This window comes from Medicago truncatula, chromosome 3 (genome assembly GCF_003473485.1).
Source record: "Medicago truncatula cultivar Jemalong A17 chromosome 3, MtrunA17r5.0-ANR, whole genome shotgun sequence".
Classification (NCBI taxonomy): Eukaryota; Viridiplantae; Streptophyta; class Magnoliopsida; order Fabales; family Fabaceae; genus Medicago; species Medicago truncatula.
Genome location: NC_053044.1, coordinates 22,059,648 through 22,079,951, shown reverse-complemented (window position 1 = coordinate 22,079,951; position 20,304 = coordinate 22,059,648). Strand labels below are relative to the sequence as shown.

The window sequence follows — 20,304 nt, the reverse complement described above, 5'->3', positions numbered from 1 at the left end:
ATTTCACTAGTAAGAGTAAAATTGTAAATTTTGTTGAGGATCGTTTTTAGTATTTAGTGAGAACCATTATTTATTAAGTTACCGGTGTAGTAATTAATATTTTACCGTTAGTGACCGTTATTAATAAATTACCGGTTAGTGTGTAGAAACATTTGAAAGGTGAATAGAAATGGGATAAGTCCATTAATTTAAGGGTTATGCCCAATTGTGAGAAACACTACAAAAACCTACACTTGTGAGAAATTTCCTCACACTTTCATTTCACAAGATATTTTGAGAGAGTTAGAGAGAAAGTGGGAGCAAGAGGAGGAAAGGGTAGAGAGAAGACTTGAAGAATCAAGGGTTGTGGTTGAGCTAGGAGCAAAATTGAAGCTTAAGCTAGGGATTACTCCATCTAAGATAAGGGGGTTAGGGTTCATCATAATCACTTATTGCAATTTTCAATTATTTGTATGAAAAGTGCTTAATTGGGTGAATTAATTAATTGTTCTTGAGTGATGAAATTCGTGCTCTAATTATGGTGACATGTTTGGATGTATAAAGCATGGTTAAGCGAATTGTTGTTAGTTGAATTGCATGTTCAAAGTATGAGAAGTTGATATATGTTGAAAATATGCTTAATTGATGAATTATGCTTTGTTGTTGTTGGATTGTGGTTATTTTCATGATCAATTGATGTTGTTGTTGATATGTCATGTTGTTGATAATCATTCATGGCTTGGGTTTACATGATTCATGAATTGGAGATGAAAAGATGAGTTGTTGTTGTTGTTTTTGAAAATGGGTCAAATGGTGATTTTTGCTAAGATGATGTTTAATTCAAGTTTGCATATGGATTTGAGTGTCTTTACATGTTTAGAAACGTTTAGACACACTTTGGGATCGAATTTGGATATTGGGAAGTCAAAATTTAGGATTTTGGGGTAAAAATGGATTTTTTCCCGAGAACAGAACTTTTTCAAACTGTCATAACTCGCCACGGCGAGCTGGAGGCGAGTTGGGGGCGAGTGGCACTTGTGTTAACTCGCCATGGCGAGTGATTCACTCGGGAGGCGAGCTGCACAGTGACAGCATCCCCTGTTTCTCGTTCTTGCATCTTTTTCGCATATTTATGTTTCGAATTGGCTTTGGATGTAAACATGAAAGTTTTAGATAATTTTGTTAGCTTTCCAATGGCTTTGGTTTGACTTGAAAATGATTTTTGGTTTTTGATTTATGATGAAAATACTCTAAGGAGGTCTTAGTGAAATTTTACGAAAATTCCGCATAACTATTTCTAAGTCAACCCAAACCTTATGGATTGTTTCCAAACTTTAAAGTTTGTTTATTATGAGTTCAATTAAGGGTTTAAGAGTATTTAACCTAGGTTGTGTTGGATCTAATTTGGTTTCTCTTTGAAAATGAATTGGTTTTGCATTATGAGTAAACGATTCGAACTTTGCAAAACATTGAGATTTAAGTGAGTTGGCCTATGAAACGTTGATGTATGCATTACTACACTCATATGTGATTTGTGTATATACTTAGTTGAGGTTTCCCAATGTGTTTCCTTTGTTTTGTTGGATAACTTGGAAAATGGTAAAGTGATACGAACTTGTCGTAACTTTGTGATTTTAATGATTTTGTCGTGGTCGGCCGGTGAAACGCACACGTATACTCAAATACACTCATATGTGATCTAATTGTATACGTAGTCGAGGCCTAGAGTTTATTTATTTAGTTTTGGTGCAATTGTCTCATTGTTTTAAAGTTGTGAAAGGAGAGATGGACTTTATCGGAAAATATTCTTTTAAGCCAATTGTCTTGTGAGTTATTGTGACCATTTTTGTATGACTAAGTGAAGATGTATGAATGAATGATTGTATTGGATACGATGTTTATCATATTATGTGTATGCTATCTTACATAGGATGTAAGAAATGCTAGTATTGGTGAAAGTATATGTGATAGTTGATGTTGAATGACATTGTTGATTATTGATAATCATGAAGACGTGTGATGAATTGTTAAATGTTGGATATGATATTATCATGAGATTTTGTATTTTCTCTTTACTTGTAATATGAGAAATATTGAAATGGTGAAACTATTTGATTGATAGTTGAGTGTTGAATGTGATGTTCATCTTAAGGTGATGTATTTTCCTCTTTACTTGGAATGTGAGCAAATCATGTATTTGATGTGAAATTATATATTGGTGATGATATTGGTGAGTCCATATACATTGTTTATTATGATATGGTATTGATTATGCAAGTGGTGATGAATTATTGGTGTGATTGCATAAATGCAAATAAATATTGGTGATGATATGGTGAGTTGTTGTGTGGACATATGCATTATTATTGAGTCATATGTTCATGCATACATATTTGGTGATGGCGGATATGTTTATATATCCAATTGGTGATGATGGGCGACGGCCTAAATATTGGTGATGAACGGAACCGCATGCATATAGGTGTTGTGTCTAGGATCATATCATGAGGTGACATGAGTCCTAGTTGTGAAAATTACTTGATGTACTTGTGGTTGTAAGTGATTGATGGTGATGTTTGTATTTGATGGATTGTTGTGTCATGTTATGATTAACTATGTGAATTGTTAAACTCATGAAAGTGGTGGAATTGTGATTGATGATTGTTCATGGAATATGATGGGGTATTGTTCATGATATATATGATTGGTAATTGTGTATGAATAACTGTAAATTGATATTTGTTCATGACACATGTGATTTGAGATTATTGATGTGAGATATTGGGGTTTGATATAAGTATATGTATGGGAATATTATAATTGATCAAGTGCATGATGTTTATGATGAAAATGTTCATGTTAACTGTTATGTGGATTATGATGATGTAATACTTACCCCCAGTGGATCTGTGATGGACCGCCTGCCTATCTGTATGGATGGGTAGACGTTGTGCAGGTTTAGTTGCTCGGTGAGTTTTTGGTGCTTGGTGGATATCAGGAGCTTTCTCCGATATCGGTGTTTAGATGTTTAGTCGGCTCTGATCTAGGCTTCGTTGTGTCGGTCTAGAATAGTTTTGTTGGACTTTTGTTATGTTTGGAGATTACCCGTATGTTGGGATTTTTGAGATTTATCTATGTGATGAAATAATTGATTCATGACATGTATAATTGAGTTACTCTGGTTTATATTCCGCTGCGACTGTTGAAGTTTATATACATGTTTATGGTTTTGAATAAATGTATTATTCGCATGATTATTTGCTTTAATAGAAATAGGAGTGTTACAACTCACGCTACTTCTCTTGTGATTCACGTGTGTTTGCAGCAGAATTAGGGTTTCCAAATAGCAGCAGCAGGTTCCACACACACCATTCTCATTCTCGGGCTCACTATCATCATTCACAGCCAGGCATTTTTCAGCATGCTCCTACTCGCCATCATTCCAGGACTGGACGTGGAAGATCTTGCACCAGACATGAAATACACTCCAGACCTGTTTCTATTTCAATTTCTCCATCTACCATTTCGCAAGGTAACAATTCTGCCTCTAGGGCTTCCTTCTATGTCACAAACTTACCTGATCAGTTGCAATATGTTGATATTCGTAAGGCATTTGAGGTTTGTGGTATTCTATCGGATGTTTATGTGGCTAGAAATAGGAATGCTCGTGGCCAAAATTATGGTTTTGTGCGTTATTTAAATGTGAAGGACGTTGTGCTCGTGATTTTCGGATATCAAACCATTAATTGATTTGAATCGTAAATCTTTGAACTCTCAATTTTTATTTGTGGGAAGGGAAAAAATGAGTAAAAACCCTTAAGACTTTGGATTCGGGGGTTGGTTACGCGAAGGGAAGGTGCTAGCACCCTAAGCGTCTACGGTACTCCGTAGGAACCTCTTACCTAATTTATCTTGTGCTAAATTGATTTGCTTATTTGAAAATTATTACCTAAAAATCTAAGTGAAAGAATGGAGGGAGAAGAAGTATGTTTTTGGTTATTTTTATTTGATTTGGAAGGATTAACTCCTTTGCCTACATACCCTTAAAGAAAGGGATCAAAACCAATGTAGTTCACCTCAAAAATTTTTTTGGTGGGTTTGGTTGATTTTAAATTTTAGAAAATGGTTTTAAGAAGAGATAAGAGGCCTCAAGGCATGAGAGAAAATAAGGTGAGGTTGGTCAAGTTTTAATTACAAGAAAATCAAGTCTAATATGAATATTAATTCAATAAAGCATTTGATTAAGAAAATAAAAGGAAAAAAAAAAAAAAAAACACTTGGGTTACAAACCAAGGTTTATTAAGAAAATATTTTTGGAGTTTTGCATATTTAATTTTTTGGTAAAATGATTTTTTCTAAACTAACGGTAAACTAGCGTAACGGCGTAAAAATAAAATAAGCGTAAAGCGGTAAATAAAGTGGGATAGTGTCGGTGCATGTGTCGGTGCTACTTCTCATTTATGGATATTTACAATGGACCTAGATACATTCTAATTGTCGGAAATAAAATAACAATAATTAAAATGCTAAATAGAAATAAAATAAAATGCAAAACTGCTGAAAAGAAATAAAATGCAAGAAAATAAAAGAAAGGGACAACCGAAGGGACAAAATTTCGAAGGGACTTTTCCGAAGGGACTTATTCCGAAGGGACAGAAAAAGAAGGAGAAGAAAAGAATAGCTCGTCAACACAAGGTAAATAGGAGAAGAGAGAAAAGTTCTTTGACAACTCAAGAGAACTTTTGGTGTGTAAAATTGTGTGGAATGAGGGCTCTATTTATAGGTGAGGAGGTTGATGAAAAAAGGAAAATTGGTTTAATGGAATGATGGACAATTATGGTGAATTTTGAAAAAGGAATATTAAAGTTGACACTTAACTTGAAATTTTTTTTTTTAAACCTTGGACATTATTTTTTAGACCTATTGACACTTTTTTTTTTTGGACACTAATTAATAAAAAAGAGATAAAATAAAATAAAATAAATCTAATACGAAATAAAATAAAAACAAACTAAAATAAATTATGTAAAGTAAAAAAAAAATTAAAAGATGGAAAATAAAAGGTAAGATAAAACTAAGAGACTAAAAAAAAAAAAATATTGTCACTCACGTGACAATACATATACATATGTATAAATAAATAAAGAAAACTAACTAAAAAAGAAAAATAACAAAAGTAATAAAAATATAATAAAATAATGGCTTAATTACTCATTTAGTCCCTTAACTTATTTTTTGGTTTTGTTTTGGTCCCTTAACTATTAAAAGTTTCGTTTTGGTCCCTTAACTCTAATACATTCATCTAACATAAAGGACCAAAGTGGTTGACGGAGGAAGAGTTAAGGGACCAAAATGAAACCAAAAAATAAGTTAAGGGACCAAAACGAAACTTTTAATAGTTAAGGGACCAAAACGAAACCAAAAAGTAAGTTAAGGGACCAAAACGAAACTTTTAATAGTTAAGGGACCAAAACGAAACCAAAATATAAGTTAAGGGACCAAACGAGTAATTAAGCCTAAAATAATAAAACAAAAGTTAAAATTGTCCCTTTCGGAAATCAAATGAGGTACTTCAAAGTAACCTCTCCGAAGAAATTTCGTCTGAAATAACGAAAATTTCCGACTTTAAAAATACGAATAAAATGGGTAAAAATAGAGAAAATTGGTCAAAATTTGGGGTATGACAGATGCCCCTATTTAAGTTTCTCCGTCACGGAGATTTAAAAGGATAAAGTTTTTAAATCAACGGGTGGAAGAGACTTAAATATTAAGTACGCCAATTTTGACCAATTGAAATACTGAGAAATGCAATGCTTATGAACATAATAGTATGAGTGCCTATGATGCAATTATGAATGCAACGACGGCAAGGATATACTGACTGGGGAACAAACTTATAAGTATTACTGGGGAGGAAAGACTATTTAGACGAACATACGAAATGAAATACCGTCTATTACCATTACTGCGGTAAAGACGAACGTACGAAAAGGAATATTGTCTATTGCTTTTATTGGGGTAACGACCTACATGCGAAGGGAAATACAATATGTTTCTTTGGTAAGGACAAACATAGGAAAAGAAATACAGTTTATTACCGTTATTTTGGTAGAGACAAACATAAAGAAGGAAATACTGTATATTACCTTTATTGGGTTAAAACCATCATCCGAAAGGAAATACCGTCAGTTACCCTTACAGGAGTAACGACCAACATACGGAAAAGAAATACCGTCAGTTACCTCAACAAGGGTAACGACCAACATACGGAAAAGAAATACCGTCAGTTACCTCAACACGGGTAACGACCAACATACGAAAGGTAACGACCAACTTACAGAAAAGAAATACCGTCAGTTAACTCAACAGGGGTAACGACCAAACATACGAAAAAGAAATACCGTCAGTTACCTCAACAGGGGTAACGACCAACATACGGAAAAGAAATACCGTCAGTTACCTCCACAGGGGTAACGACCAACATACGGAAAAGAAATACCGTCAGTTACCTCAACAGGGGAAACGACCAAACATACGGAAAAGAAATACCGTCAGTTACCTCGACAGGGCTAACGATCAACATACGAAAGGTAACGACCAACATACGGAAAAGAAATACCGTTAGTTACCTCAACACGGGTAACGACCAAACATATGGAAAAGAAATACCGTCAGTTACCTCAACAAGGGTAACGACCAACATACGGAAAAGATACCTCAACAGGGGTAACGACCAAACATACGGAAAAGAAATATCGTGAGTTACCTCAACAGGGCTAACGACCAACATACAAAAGGTAACGACCAACATACGGAAAAGAAATACCGTCAGTTACCTCAACACGGGTAACGACCAACATACGGAAAAGAAATACCGTCAGTTACCTCAACAGGGGTAACGAGCAAACATACGGAAAAGAAATACCGTCAGTTACCTCAAAAGGCTAACGACCAACATACAGAAAAGAAATACCGTCAGTTACCTCAACAGGGCTAACGACCAAACATACGACCTCAACACGGGTAACGACCAACATACGAAAAAGAAATACCGTCAGTTACCTCAACAAGGGTAACGACCAACAAGATAAAAGTCACCTGCTACCGGTACCAGGATATCTTACATAAGGTACTGGGGAGCTGAACTGTATTGGTACAAAGGTAGATTTGGTGGGACCTTCCCCTTGAAATAAACATTGATTGGTAACATTTCTGAATCAGACACATTGGGGATGACACTTTTACGAGATACACTGAAATAAGAAACTGGGTAATAATGCAACCATGCATGTATGATATTTGTATGCATGCTATGGATGCATGAATGAATGAACAAGTACGAGATACATATGATAGTACAACGGAAGACTGTTGAGACAAGATTGGGACAGGTCCTAAAAGGAAGTAGCCCGGCATCGCAGAACAAACACTCGAGAATCTTCAACGGGGATACCAATACAGGCGGTGAGTCAAACACTGACAGGTTAAAGTCCTCCAAACAAAACACTAGTGGGGTAAAGCACAATAATCAAACCGCTGATGGGATACGACCCAATAATCAAAGCACTGATGGGGATACGACCCATTATAATGTCTTAGTTGATGGTTATGTAATCATTCCTTGGGGATAAAGCCCACAAATCAGAAACCTGACAAAAGTTGTCATTTCTTAGGATAAAACCCATCAATCAATCATTTGGCAGAAGTCGCCATCAATCAAAACACCAGCAGAAATCGCTATCAATCAAAGGACATGCAGAAGTTGTCATTTCTCGGGATGAAACTCATCAATCAACCATTTGGCGGAAGTCGCCATTTATTCAAACCACTGGAAGAAGTCGCCATCAATCAAACCACAGACAGAAGTTGCCATCAATCAAACCACAGACAGAAGTTGTCATTTCTCAAGATGAAACCCATCAATCAACCATTTGGCAGAAGTCGCCATTTTTAAACCAGCACAAAGTGATTCTTCCAATTGACCCACTTGAGCTGTCATGCCTCTGTTTTTTCATTTTTCATTCATTTTTTTATTTATTATTTTTTGAATCCCTAACTTTTGTCTGGACCGCCCTTTCGGGTTTTCAGTCCACCGGGAATAAATCTTTTTTGTATGCCCCTAATTTTTGCCTGGATTGCCCTTTCGGGTTTTCAGTCCACCAGGATGCTCATTTTTGCCTAAGCCGCCCTTTCGGGTTTTCGACTTAGCGAGCTCTTTTTCCCTCTTTTTTTTTTATACTTTTTTTTTTTGACAGAGGTCATCTCACGGCTTTTGGTCATGGTTACCTTGGATAGCTTAACTGTTCTTGAGACGGATGTGATGTATGTTTCACCTACTCATAAGTTCAAAGAAGACGTACATGTTTATGCTTTTTAGAAGACATTTAGAATTTTTTTTTTTTTGCTTTAAGTATTAACATCAAAAATAGAAGAAAAATTTGCAAACATAATAAATGAGAATTTCAAATAAATGGGCATAGGCTCAAATTAATGTAAATGGAGTGGAAGCCTGCAAAAGGTGTGGCTCCACGGATTTTAAAAAGTTTGGAAAATGGTAATTATATGGAAAAGGTACATTGAACACGATAACTATTGTTTCCCCTACCAACTTTGAATTCCACTGTTCTGAGTCTTTGATTTGCAAACGCTTCAGATCGAAAGCCCTTTAACAGCTAAGATGCCCCAGATGAATCATATCTGATTTGATGCAATTACCTTGCCATGAGTCGGAGGTCTTTTGACGACTAAAATGCCTCAAGTGAGTCATGTCCGACCAGATACAGTTACTTTGTCACAATCCTTAACTTTTGCATAGGTCGCCCTTGTGGGTTTCAACCTATCGGGATAAACACTTTTTTTTTTTTTTTATATGTCTCTAACTTTTGCATGGACCGCCCTTTTAGGTTTTCAGTCCATCGAGACGCTCTTTTTTTCCTAAGCCGCCTTTTCAGGTTTGCGACTTATCGAGCTTTTTCATTTTAACAAAGTATTTCTTGACTGCATCGGTATTCACAGGACGTACAAATCCATCACCATTCTTCTTAATTTGGCATCCATTTGCCCCTGGAATCAGGTAACATATTTTTGAGCACAAAGCCATTTTCTTGACACGGGGACGAGCCTACTTGCTTTATCCTTTTGATATAACTGTCCATGGCACACGACAATAACACTTTTAATTCAATCAAGCTAAGCTTTCATTGGAACTTCCGTTGACAGAACTTTGACCTCTATGTGGGGCACTGCCTTTATATTGAATACTGAGGGATGGTGACGGGGTTGCCCCTGCTGAAGTGTGCATGAAGTACAATATCCCTGCAAGGCAGATGGTAGCATCTCGTGCCAGTCTTTGTACATGAAAGTCCTCTTCTGGACAGTCTTTCTTGATATTTGTAGCTTCGACAGCCAAGATGCCCAGTAAGCGAGAAATCTCATTGGAAAACTTTCATTCTCTTTTTCTTCGGTCTCGGATACACGGAACTCAAAGTTGGGAGAGAGTACAGGGTTAAAGTATTCAACGGGTTTATTAACGCATGATTTGATTATTGATATAAACATTATGATCATGCAGATATGCGAAAATGATTTGATTATTATATTACCATTTTTCCAGAAAAAGCACGAAATAAAACAAAGTCGGGATCGAGACGACCTTTCATTAATGATGAAAATACATAAAGCAAAAACCCTAAACAATTTAACTTTCATCTCGAATGGGACGAAAGGATTTTTTGAAAGACAGAAAGCAACAAACCAACATATTACTTGAACAAATGAGTAATAGAAATAAACATTAGCAACGACCCAATTGCAGCTAAACATTCCACGTGTCAACCTTAGGTACCAAGATCCGATAGCAGATTAACTTGCACATTCAAATTCAAATTCTTCGAAAGGTATGAGGTTTTTTTGGATCAACTTCTGAACTATCTTCTGCAATGCAAAACAGTGCTCAATATCATGACCTGGTGCCCCTTGATGTAAGGCACAAGAGATATCAGCTTTATACCCTGCTGGCAATATTGCCGGCACTGAAAGAGGTGCCTTTGTGTGGATCAAATTCCTTTCAAGCAACATTGGAAACAAAACTTCATACTTCATAGGAATCGGATCAATAAGTGTTCTTGAAGCCTGTTGTCGAGGCTGTTGTTGATATTGCTGAAACTGGGGCGGATAATCCGGATCTTGGGCAGCATTCATGATGGGCATAACAGCGGCAACAGAGTGAGAGGCCAGATACTGTTGTTGACTTAGTCGAAACTAGGGTTGATAACCCGGATCTTGAACAATATTGGTGGTGGGCCTAACAACGGCAACAGAGTGAGGAGTCAGATGTTGTTGTTGAAGTAGCACTTTTATATCTGGGTCATCGAAGGACCAGGTGTTATTTTCAATAAACTTCTGAACTTCTTCCTTCAAAGGATAACACTGCTCAGTGTCATGACCTGGTGCCCCTTGATGGCAGCGGATTCGGCACCTGAGGAAGTGGCAGGGTTCGAACAAGGTTCCTCTTAAGCAAAATGGGAAGCAAATCCGCATATTTCACAGGAATTGGGTCACACTGCGATGCTTTTTCGGACCTGATTTTGAGGGATAAGCCGCTGAGAACCCTGATTCTGAGAGATAAACTGCCGAGGAGCCTGTTGTCGAGGCTTTTGAGAGCACACTGGCTGATATGGTGGTTGAGGCCTTTGTTGGACAAGCGGTGGATCCTTTGTAACCATCAGCAACGATACAAGGCTAGTTAACTTCTCTACCTCAACCCGAAGTGTTATTACCTCTCCACGAAGTTCCTGGACTTCTTGCTCAAGTTGATCCATCTTTTGTGTTTACACGAGTGTCTGCATATGCGAGCCGAACTTGGATGAAGACATCGAACCACTTTACTGACGGATTGACCTTTTGTAGGTAGAAACAAAATATGAGACATGGACTAGAAAACTATGAATGCAAAATGATGCATGATATGCTTATGCAAAAAGGAATTTTTTTTTTTGAAGGACTTATCAAAGGTAAACATGGCAGAGGAACATGGTTTCATTTGAAAATTGTAAAGATATTGCAATATGTTTCCTTTTCACAAGGTAAGAACGAAACCAAGGAAAAAAAGTACTTAACGAAAGCGAAAGCTTAATTAAGATTTTTGAAGTTCTATCTCTTGGTGTTCATTCTTACAAGGTCCATAACCGTGATGTTTGCAAAAAATTTGTCTAAATCCTTCAAGTTTTGATGGAAAAAGTTGTTTATGAATGAATGCATGTATTCCTAGTTATGTTAAAGTACATAGAATACATGATGAGGTTAAGTTCACAATCACTACAAGAAAACTTGATTTTAGCCTCAGATTTTAGCGTCGGCCACCGACACCGACGCTACTAGTGTTCACGTAGAGTCGGCCAAGCTCACTCTATATGAATTTAAGATATTTCTTTAATTATAAATAATGTTAGAGTCGGCCTAGCCGAGGCAGCACGCTTGGGTCCCACATATTAATTTTTATAACAAAATTAGAGTTGGCCTATCCAACTCTATTCTTTTTGCTAAAAAAATTTAAATTTATATAAAAATTACTATAAAACTATTTTTATTCAAGTCAATAAAAATTTTACCCTAAATTTTTTCACACACTTTTTTCCCTCTCTTTACTCAGTAAAAAAAACACCAAAATATTTTCCCTCTTTTTTTTTTCACACTTACTTAGTAAAAAATTAAATTAAATCATTTACCAAAATAATCTCCACCACTCATCTACAAACCCTATCACTTTTCATCAGACTCAACACTCATCTCTCTTCCTAGAATCATTTTTCACCACTCAGCTGCTTCTCACCGTGCCCTTCACCCACCGATTCAGTTCTTGCAGGAATCACTTTTCACCACTCAAAATAACTTATTCAACCCAAATCCTTCATTAATCACACTCCTCTATGGATAACGGATGAAAAAACTGAGATGGGTCACTCATTAAACCTTCTTCTTCGTTGACCTTTCTTCTTCGTCAATCACACTTCTTCTTCGTTAACCCTCAACCTTCACTCATTCACTCATTCAACTTCAGAAAATGCAAATGGGTCACTTATTCTACTTTAACCCTTAACCCTTCTTTGGTAAGTCACTAATTCAACTTTAGAAAGATCCAAATGGGTCACTGATTCAACCTCTCACAACTCTCTTATTTCAATGTTTTAATTATTTGATTAATAGTAGGTTTTGAACTTGTTTGTTTATCAGTTTTTTTCCTTGTGTTTAATTTATCTTAATTTTTTTCCTGGTGTTTTTATTATTTGATCCAAATACATATATTTTTTTTATTATTTGGATCTTAGAAGGATTAATGTTTATGATTAACATAATAAGATGTTGTGTAGCTAATCCAAATACATATATTTTTTTATTATTTGGCTCTTAGATGTTGTATTTTTAGTTTTAGAAATTAGAATAGAATCTTCTTGGCTCTTCAACGTGTAAAGAGAGTGTGAAGATTGAGAAGTGTGTGATGATGAGTGAGTTTATAATTTGTTTTTTCTTTTTTTGGTGAATTTTGGTAGTCATGCATAGTGGATTAATGTGTTGTGTAAGATGCAAAACATTGTAGGGATTGTTGGATTAAAAGAAAAATATTACATATAACTCAAAGTTTTCAATCTTTTTTTCTTCTATTATTTTCTGCTCAATATACAAATTATATTTTTATATAATTTACTTTTTTTTAGCAGTTTAAGAGCCTTTCTTTAGTATGTTCATATTTGAAAAAGTTTTATTGTATTTTCATATTTGGATAAGTTTGATTGAATTGTTAAACATTTAAAATTATATTTTCATTCTAGCATCCAATGTGTGATTTTTTTTTCATGAGATTATATTATGCATTAGTTTGTGTATGACTCCCTGATTAAATGTTAGTAAAAATAGTATCAACTATTCATAAATTTGACTGATTAATCTTTTCAAATTTGTTCCTCTCAACACTCATTCACTTCATTATGGTTGGGTATTAGAAATCATTATGCTGGGTATTAGAAATCATTGACTGCGAATTGAGTTTGCTATGGTTTCCAACAACTTCAGATTAAGACAAGGCATTTTGTGATTATTAATACTTTCCTGCTTGCTCTGATAGTCATATCTTGTCTAGATGTTCATGTAAATTATAAATCTGAATTATGAAGTTTTTGGAATGTGAAGTTTTGTTGGGGTTTCACCCTCTGTGCCTTCGGTGGCTAGCTTTTCGGTGTTTTTTAATTTGGTGGATGTTACGCCTATATGCGGCATCTCTGTAGCTTTTTCAGTAGCAATCCAAAGTTTACACAATTTAAGTTTTAGTGTAATTTTATTTCTGGAAGTTATGGTAATCTTCATAAGTATCTTACTCCCAACAAGATGGAATATACAATAGCAACGATTCCGTCATGGCAGAACTGTCCTGTGAGTTGTTGTGTGTAGCTTGCTGATCTGGTTTGGTGCCTTTTTGTACGCTGCATACTGATCTGGTGTTTTAGATCAGGGACTTCTATTTTTAGTTTTGTGTTGCGGCTATAGTGGTAGGTGGGGTGTACTTGTGTGCTTCCTGGTGTAGTTGTTTCCTTGCCTTATGAATGGGTAGAGATTTGGGGTTTTGGGTTTGTGTACAAGCCTTTTCCTTTCCCAGCTTTGTATTGTTGCTTTGCTTTACTCACTGATCACTTCTTGTGTTGGTGTAGTTTTAATAAATTTTCCACTAAAAATAAAAGAGCCTAATATTTAGAGTCTAGTCAGTTGATGCATGTCACTCTAGGAAGGTGGTACTTTATTAGGATTGATTTTCTTTTCATAGTCTGTTTTTTCTCTATAGCAATTTTACAATTGTTATAGCACTTTTAGACAATTTTATATAATTTTATAGTAAACGCACCCAATTTTCGCTTCATGTCTTTTTGCTTGTTGTTTCCGATCTTGCTTTGCAGCACTCTTCAACTCTCGTCTTGTGTTCCGTCAATCTCTTCAACTCAGGTAACCTTCATTCATTCTCATAATATCCTTATAATCCAATGAAACATATATTCTGCATTTAAAAAAGAAAACAGATTAGAAAATGCACTCTGCTCATATTTGTTCTAAATTTAATATTGGCAGGTTTGCTAAATCCCCAATTTTAGTTTGATTTCTATTTGTTCTAAACTTAATATTAGTTTGTTTGCGTATGATTCAGGATTTAGTAGGATTAAAAAATTCAGAATTTTTAAAAAAAGAAAACAGATTACAAAATGCAATCTGCTCATGTTTGTTCTATATTTAATATTGGCTGGTTTGCTAAATCTTTAATTTTTTAGAAAATGCAATCTGCTCAATGTGATCAAACTTTATAATTAGTCCTCTTCTCATATTTTGCCTAAAAATAATTAAATAGTTATCATTTTGGAACCTGGAATAGCATATATTCTCATCTTTTGACTGAACATGACATAATAGTTTAGAAGTTAGCTTCTTATAACTTAGCGACTAAAAAAAACCCACAAAGACAATCACTTTTTTAGTGATTTGTACTTTTTTTCTAACTTATTTTGTGGTTGACAAGTTAATTGTTTGCCTTATAGAAAATGGATCGTTCTTGGATGTACAATAGGGTAAATGCTAATAGGCACAGATTGAAAAAAAAGTATGTTTGTGGTGTTCAAAAATTTGTGAAGAGGGCTTTGAAACAACCGATTTGTATATTTGAAGGAGGGATAAGGTGTCCGTGTACAAAATGCAAGTGTACCAAGATATCTACACCAGTGAATGTTAGACTTCACTTGTACCAGAATGGATTTCAACCAGAATATTGGATTTGGACTGAACACGGAGAAGTGAAACCCATTGTTGATGAGAGTGGTGGTTTGGGTAGTAACGACCATGTGCATCATGACGGCCAATTTGATGTGATGGATAAAATGTTGTATGATGCTTTTAGGCTTTATGAAGATGTCCCCCATGCGAATGCTAACATAGGAAATGAGTTATTGGCCGAGGGTGAGTTGCCTAATACAAATGCTAAAAAGTTTTATGACAAGTTGATATCCTTTAACAAGCCCATCTACGAGGGGGCTACCGAGTCTAAGTTATCCATATCGGTCAAACTTCTGTCAATTATGGCTAACTGGCATGTTCCACAAAAAGGTATAGATTTTTTTGCACAAATGCTTAAAAATGTATGCCCAGTTAAAAAATGCTTTCCCGAGAATTGTTACCAAGCAACGCAGCTGGTGTCTAAGTTAGGGCTGAAGGTTGAGAAGATCGATTGCTGTAAGAAAGGTTGTATGTTATATTACAAGGATGATAGTAAGTTATCTGAGTGCAAATTCTGTTCTGCTCCTAGGTTCTTTCCTCGTAGGATTGGTATGGGAAAGTACAAAGATGTCCCAGCGAAGAGAATGTTTTATTTCCCTATCATTCCTAGATTACAAAGATTGTATGCATCAACCGAGTCTGCATCTGAAATGAGATGGCATAAGGAAAATAAAAACAATTCAAACCTTCTTCGCCATCCGTCTGATGGAAAAGCTTGGAAACACTTTGATGAAGTATATCCTGAATTTGCTAGGGAACCAAGAAATGTAAGGTTAGGTTTGTGTTCAGATGGATTTACTCCTTACATTCAAGCGTCTGCTGGTCCGTATTCATGTTGGCCGATAGTAGTTACCCCTTACAATCTTCCCCCTGAAATGTGCATGACAAAACCATACTTGTTTTTGGCTTGTCTCGTACCTGGACCTAACAACCCCAAAGAAAAGTTGGACGTCTACTTGCAACCATTGATTGATGATTTACAACAATTGTGGTCCAACGGAATTTTGACCTATGACATATCCACTAAACAAAACTTCATAATGAAAGCGTGCTTAATGTGGACAATTAATGATTTTCCGGCCTATGGTATGTTATCTGGATGGGGAACACAAGGTAGGTTGGCATGCCCTCATTGCATGGGAGACACAAAAGCTTTCTACTTGAAAAATGGTGGCAAAAATACTTGGTTTGGTTGTAATCGTCGTTTCTTGGCACCTGATCACCCTTTCAGAAAAAGTAAAAGAAGTTTTACAAAAAATGAAGATGAGAAAAAAGGTCCACCTCACATTTCCACAGGGCAAGAGATATGGGAGGTAGTAAGTATCTTTCCAAAAGTGACCGAAGTTGGTTGGGAGAAAAAGCTGAAAGAGTTGAATGATTCTAACAAAGATTATAAGTATGGAGTTCATCATAATTGGAGAAAACGGAGTATTTTTTGGGACCTTCCATATTGGAAGGACAACTTGTTAAGGCACAACCTCGATGTGATGCACATAGAGAAAAATTTCTTCGATAATATATTTTACACTGTCATGAATATTACGGGCAAAACAAAGGATAATGAAAAGGCGAGAAAAGACATGGCTGAATGCTGCTTTCGCGGGGACTTGGAGATGCAGGCTTTATCTAATGGAAAGATGGGTAAACCAAAGGCAGGTTAGACTTGGAGATGCAGGCTTTATCTAATGGAAAGATGTGTCGATATTTACTAACGAAAGATAAATTTGGTTTGGAAATATAAAATGTTATTTCAATCCTATACAAGGATGCTTTGGATTTGGCTTAATGAATGTTTGCTTGTTGAATTTTCCTATACAGTAACTGGTTTCGGTAAAGTGAGCCAATACTTGGATATAATATTTGAATATTCTTTATTTAAAAAGGAATTATTATATTAATTTGTTTTAATTTTTGTCATATATAGAAATTGTGAGCAATACTTGGTGGTGTATTTTGTAGAAATTTGCAGGACATGTACAACTAGTTTATGTTACACAACCAGTTTGCTTGTAGAAATTGTTAGCCAATACTTAATGAATGTTTGCTTGTTGAATTTGTAGGAGAAGGTATCTTGGGATCCTCGTGATCAAGCTTTTGTCTATCGCGTGTTTGAACAAAAAGGAGCTAAACGACTAACAGACATGCTTACAAAGGCAAGGAAGAAAGGGCGGCCTAAATGGATAAGTGTTGATGCTTGGACTGGTCTTGAAACCTACTGGAAAACAAACCCAAATTTTTTGAAATCCTCCAATCAAAATAAGGCCAATCGAGCTTCAACAAAAGGTGGAGCAGTCCACACCTCAGGCCGCAAAGCTCATATTGATGTGGCGCTTGAGCTCGTAAGTGAAAATGACACTTTGAATTTGAAGACTTTTATCCGAGTTGTCTATTGATGTTAGTAAAACCTATTGGCACTCATATTAATGAAAACTGACTCCTGAATTGTTTATACTAATTGTTTCTGTACTGATTATTTCAATCTTTTATGATTTGTAGTCCAATAATCTTCAAAGGGATTTGGACCCTGATGAATTATTTATATATACTCACAAGAGGAAGACCGGTGAATGGGTTGATAGTAGATCAAAGGCGACCTATGTAAGTTATTGACTGTATATATTTTTTGACATTCATTTGGCTACTGCTAGTGTCTTTCTATCATACATTGCCTGAATCCTACATATTATATCTTATACACAATGTAGGCTAATTCTGAATCCTACATTTCAAGAGAACCATAATGTGATAACTTCTGAGCTTTACAATTTTGAGAACTAAAATGCAGATTCGCTATGTGGTAATTTAGTAATGTTGATGAGTTTTCTTTTAATTCTTTTGTATGTTATCTCTTTTTAGTTTTTATAATTGATTGCATTTGTGTACTTGGTTGCTTAATGCTATGCTTAGATATTTATTCAACTGCATTGTTATAACTTGCAAATACTAGTGTTTCTTGTCGTTGTTAACTGACATAATGATCAATGTTTTGTTTACATAATATGTGAGTTTTAGTTATGAATGATTATCACTGTTGTACATTTTTGTAATAATATGGATTTCTATTTTTCAAAAATTGTGCATGTCGATTATGATGGTTAGATTAGTTTTGTAACAATGTTGTAACCATGTGAATAACCTATAAATGATGCCTATGACATGTTTTTTTTGGTTAATGAATACCATGAAATATTATATATTTTTTCTCTATTGAACAGGAATCATTTAAAAAGAAAGTAAGTACAGTACAAGCCCAAATTGATGAAACAACTGGAGATGGTGTGCAAGAGGTTGATGGAGGAACAAAGCTTAGGTTGTGGACCGAGTCTGCAGGGGGTCGTACTCGTGGTCGAGTTTATGGTACAGCAGACTTGTCTGTCAACCTTCGGCGTGGGTGCACGTCATTTACTCAAAAATCTCGAGATCATCATGGTTCCATGTATGAGATGTCTTTGGAGGCGGAGAGGGCAGCTAGAGTTAGAGCTGAGGAGAAGGCTGCTATAGCTGAGAAGAAGGCTGATGATGCATTAGCTCAATCTCAAATGGCTATAGACCTAAACAAGCAAATGATGATTGAAATAGCTGAATTTAAAAAATTTGTTATGGAGCGCGACCGTCGATCGGGTAACGGATCATGTAGTGCCACCCAGCCTCTTTCACATCCTCATTATGATGACAACTTGGATGACCATTCATTGCATAGTGACTCTTGACTTTGGTTGTTTTAGACTAGTTTTTAGTACTAGAACGACTTTTTTTGGACGTGCTAATTTTTTTTGGTAATATATTATAACATGAGCATGCTACTGTGGTCGTAACTTTGATATTTTGTAGTTTTCGGTTCTTTTGCAGCATCACAACAGTAGTTTAAGTGTTACACTAAATGTGTTTCTTATGTTAGTACAATATTACTTTTTGTAGCTTACTTGATGTTCTAACTGGTTTATTGGCGCTACGCGCAAACATGATATAAAGTGAAATATTTAGCAGATTTGTGGTATCGTTATGCAAAAGAGAGTATGAAATGAAATGTTTTGCTGAACAGGGTATTAAAAAAAAAAACTAGCGTCGGGCATACCCTCTCTAAAAGTTGATTTTGACTTTTTTATGATTTTGACTTTTTGAATTTGACTTTAGAGTCGGATAAACCGACTCTAATATTTAGTTGACTGTAGAGTCGGATGGCCAACTCTACTCGAATTGGTGGACCGACTTAAAGTTGACTTTAGAGTTAGTGCAGCCGACTCTAAATTGTAAAAGATAGCGTCGGAGTGGCTAACTCTAAATGATTTTGTTGACTTTTTTATCTTGAATTTAATAGCCTCGGCCTACCGAAGAGTCGGTGTTAAACTCGGCTAAGCCGACTCTATATTAGCCTCGGATGTAAATAAGCCGACTCTATCCAGTAACTTCGAATTTTTTAGCCTGCCCCCGACACCGACGCTAATTCAGTGTTAGCGTCGGCTTTTGCCCTATTAGAGTGGGTTTCTGGCCGACTCTAAAACGTTGTTTTCTTGTAGTGAATGTTGGAGTCAAGGGTAACAACACCATTTGGTAAGGACTAAGGTTTCAAATTGCACTTGTAACAAGGGTTCTACCAAGTTCCCAAAGTCTTTAACCACTTCCGAACATTTATCGGGTGACGGGAGTACTCCCATTCCAATTAACGTTCGTCGGAAAGTCTCGTTTGGGTGTAGTATCGCGTATCAACTAATTCAAGAGTACTCTCGATTAGCCACCGCACTACGTCCTAGAAGGCCAAGATGGGTTAAAGGTGACTAAAGGTCCTCAACTTCAATGGTCACTTGAAAATAGCATGCCAAACATGACTACTCACGTTGACAACATATACTTCCAAGAATTTTTAGACCTTGGACATTATTTTTTAGACCTATTGACACTTTGTTTTTTTTTTTGGACACTAATTAATCAAAAAAGAGATAAAATAAAATAAAATAAATCTAATACGAAATAAAATAAAAACAAACTAAAATAAATTATGTAAAGTAAAAAAAAAAATTAAAAGATGGAAAATAAAAGGTAAGATAAAACTAAGAGACTAAAAAATAAATAATAATATTGTCACTCACGTGACAATACATATACATATGTATAAATAAATAAAGAAAACTAACTAAATAAGAAAAATAACAAAAGTAATAGAAATATAATAAAATAATAAAACAAAAGTTAAAATTGTCCCTTTCGGAAACCAAATGAGGTACTTTAAAGTAACCTCTCCGACGAAATTTCGTCTGAAATAACGAAAATTTTCGGCTTTAAAAATACGAATAAAATGGATAAAAATAGAGAAAAGTGGTCAAAATTTGGGGTATGACAGACGTCGCAAAACTACAGAAAGCTCTTAATAATATTTATTTTGGTCAGAATAAAGTTTGGGCGAATGTTGCACGCTTTGATAAGTTTGGTGAGGTTAAAACAGAACTGTTGAATGGGTTGGAGGATGGTAAGAAACCGGCTGCAGTAGGAGGAAAAAATAAGTCGAAAATTAACGCCGATGAT

General features: G+C 35.5%; 2 protein-coding genes across 2 annotated transcripts; both read left to right on the top strand.

The window, feature by feature from the left end:
* Positions 1-14,555: 14,555 nt before the first annotated feature.
* On the top strand, positions 14,556-16,445 carry LOC120579555 (uncharacterized). Its single transcript, XM_039831980.1, has one exon. It carries the CDS (start codon positions 14,556-14,558, stop codon positions 16,443-16,445), a length of 1,890 nt encoding a protein of 629 aa, XP_039687914.1.
* A 366-nt stretch (positions 16,446-16,811) lies between these two features.
* LOC112420316 (uncharacterized) lies at positions 16,812-18,576 on the top strand. Its single transcript, XM_024779140.2, has 3 exons — positions 16,812-17,123; positions 17,281-17,382; positions 18,000-18,576. The coding sequence occupies exons 1-3, from the start codon at positions 16,926-16,928 to the stop codon at positions 18,492-18,494; spliced, it is 795 nt and encodes a 264-aa protein (XP_024634908.1). The 5' UTR covers positions 16,812-16,925; the 3' UTR covers positions 18,495-18,576.
* Positions 18,577-20,304: the final 1,728 nt, after the last annotated feature.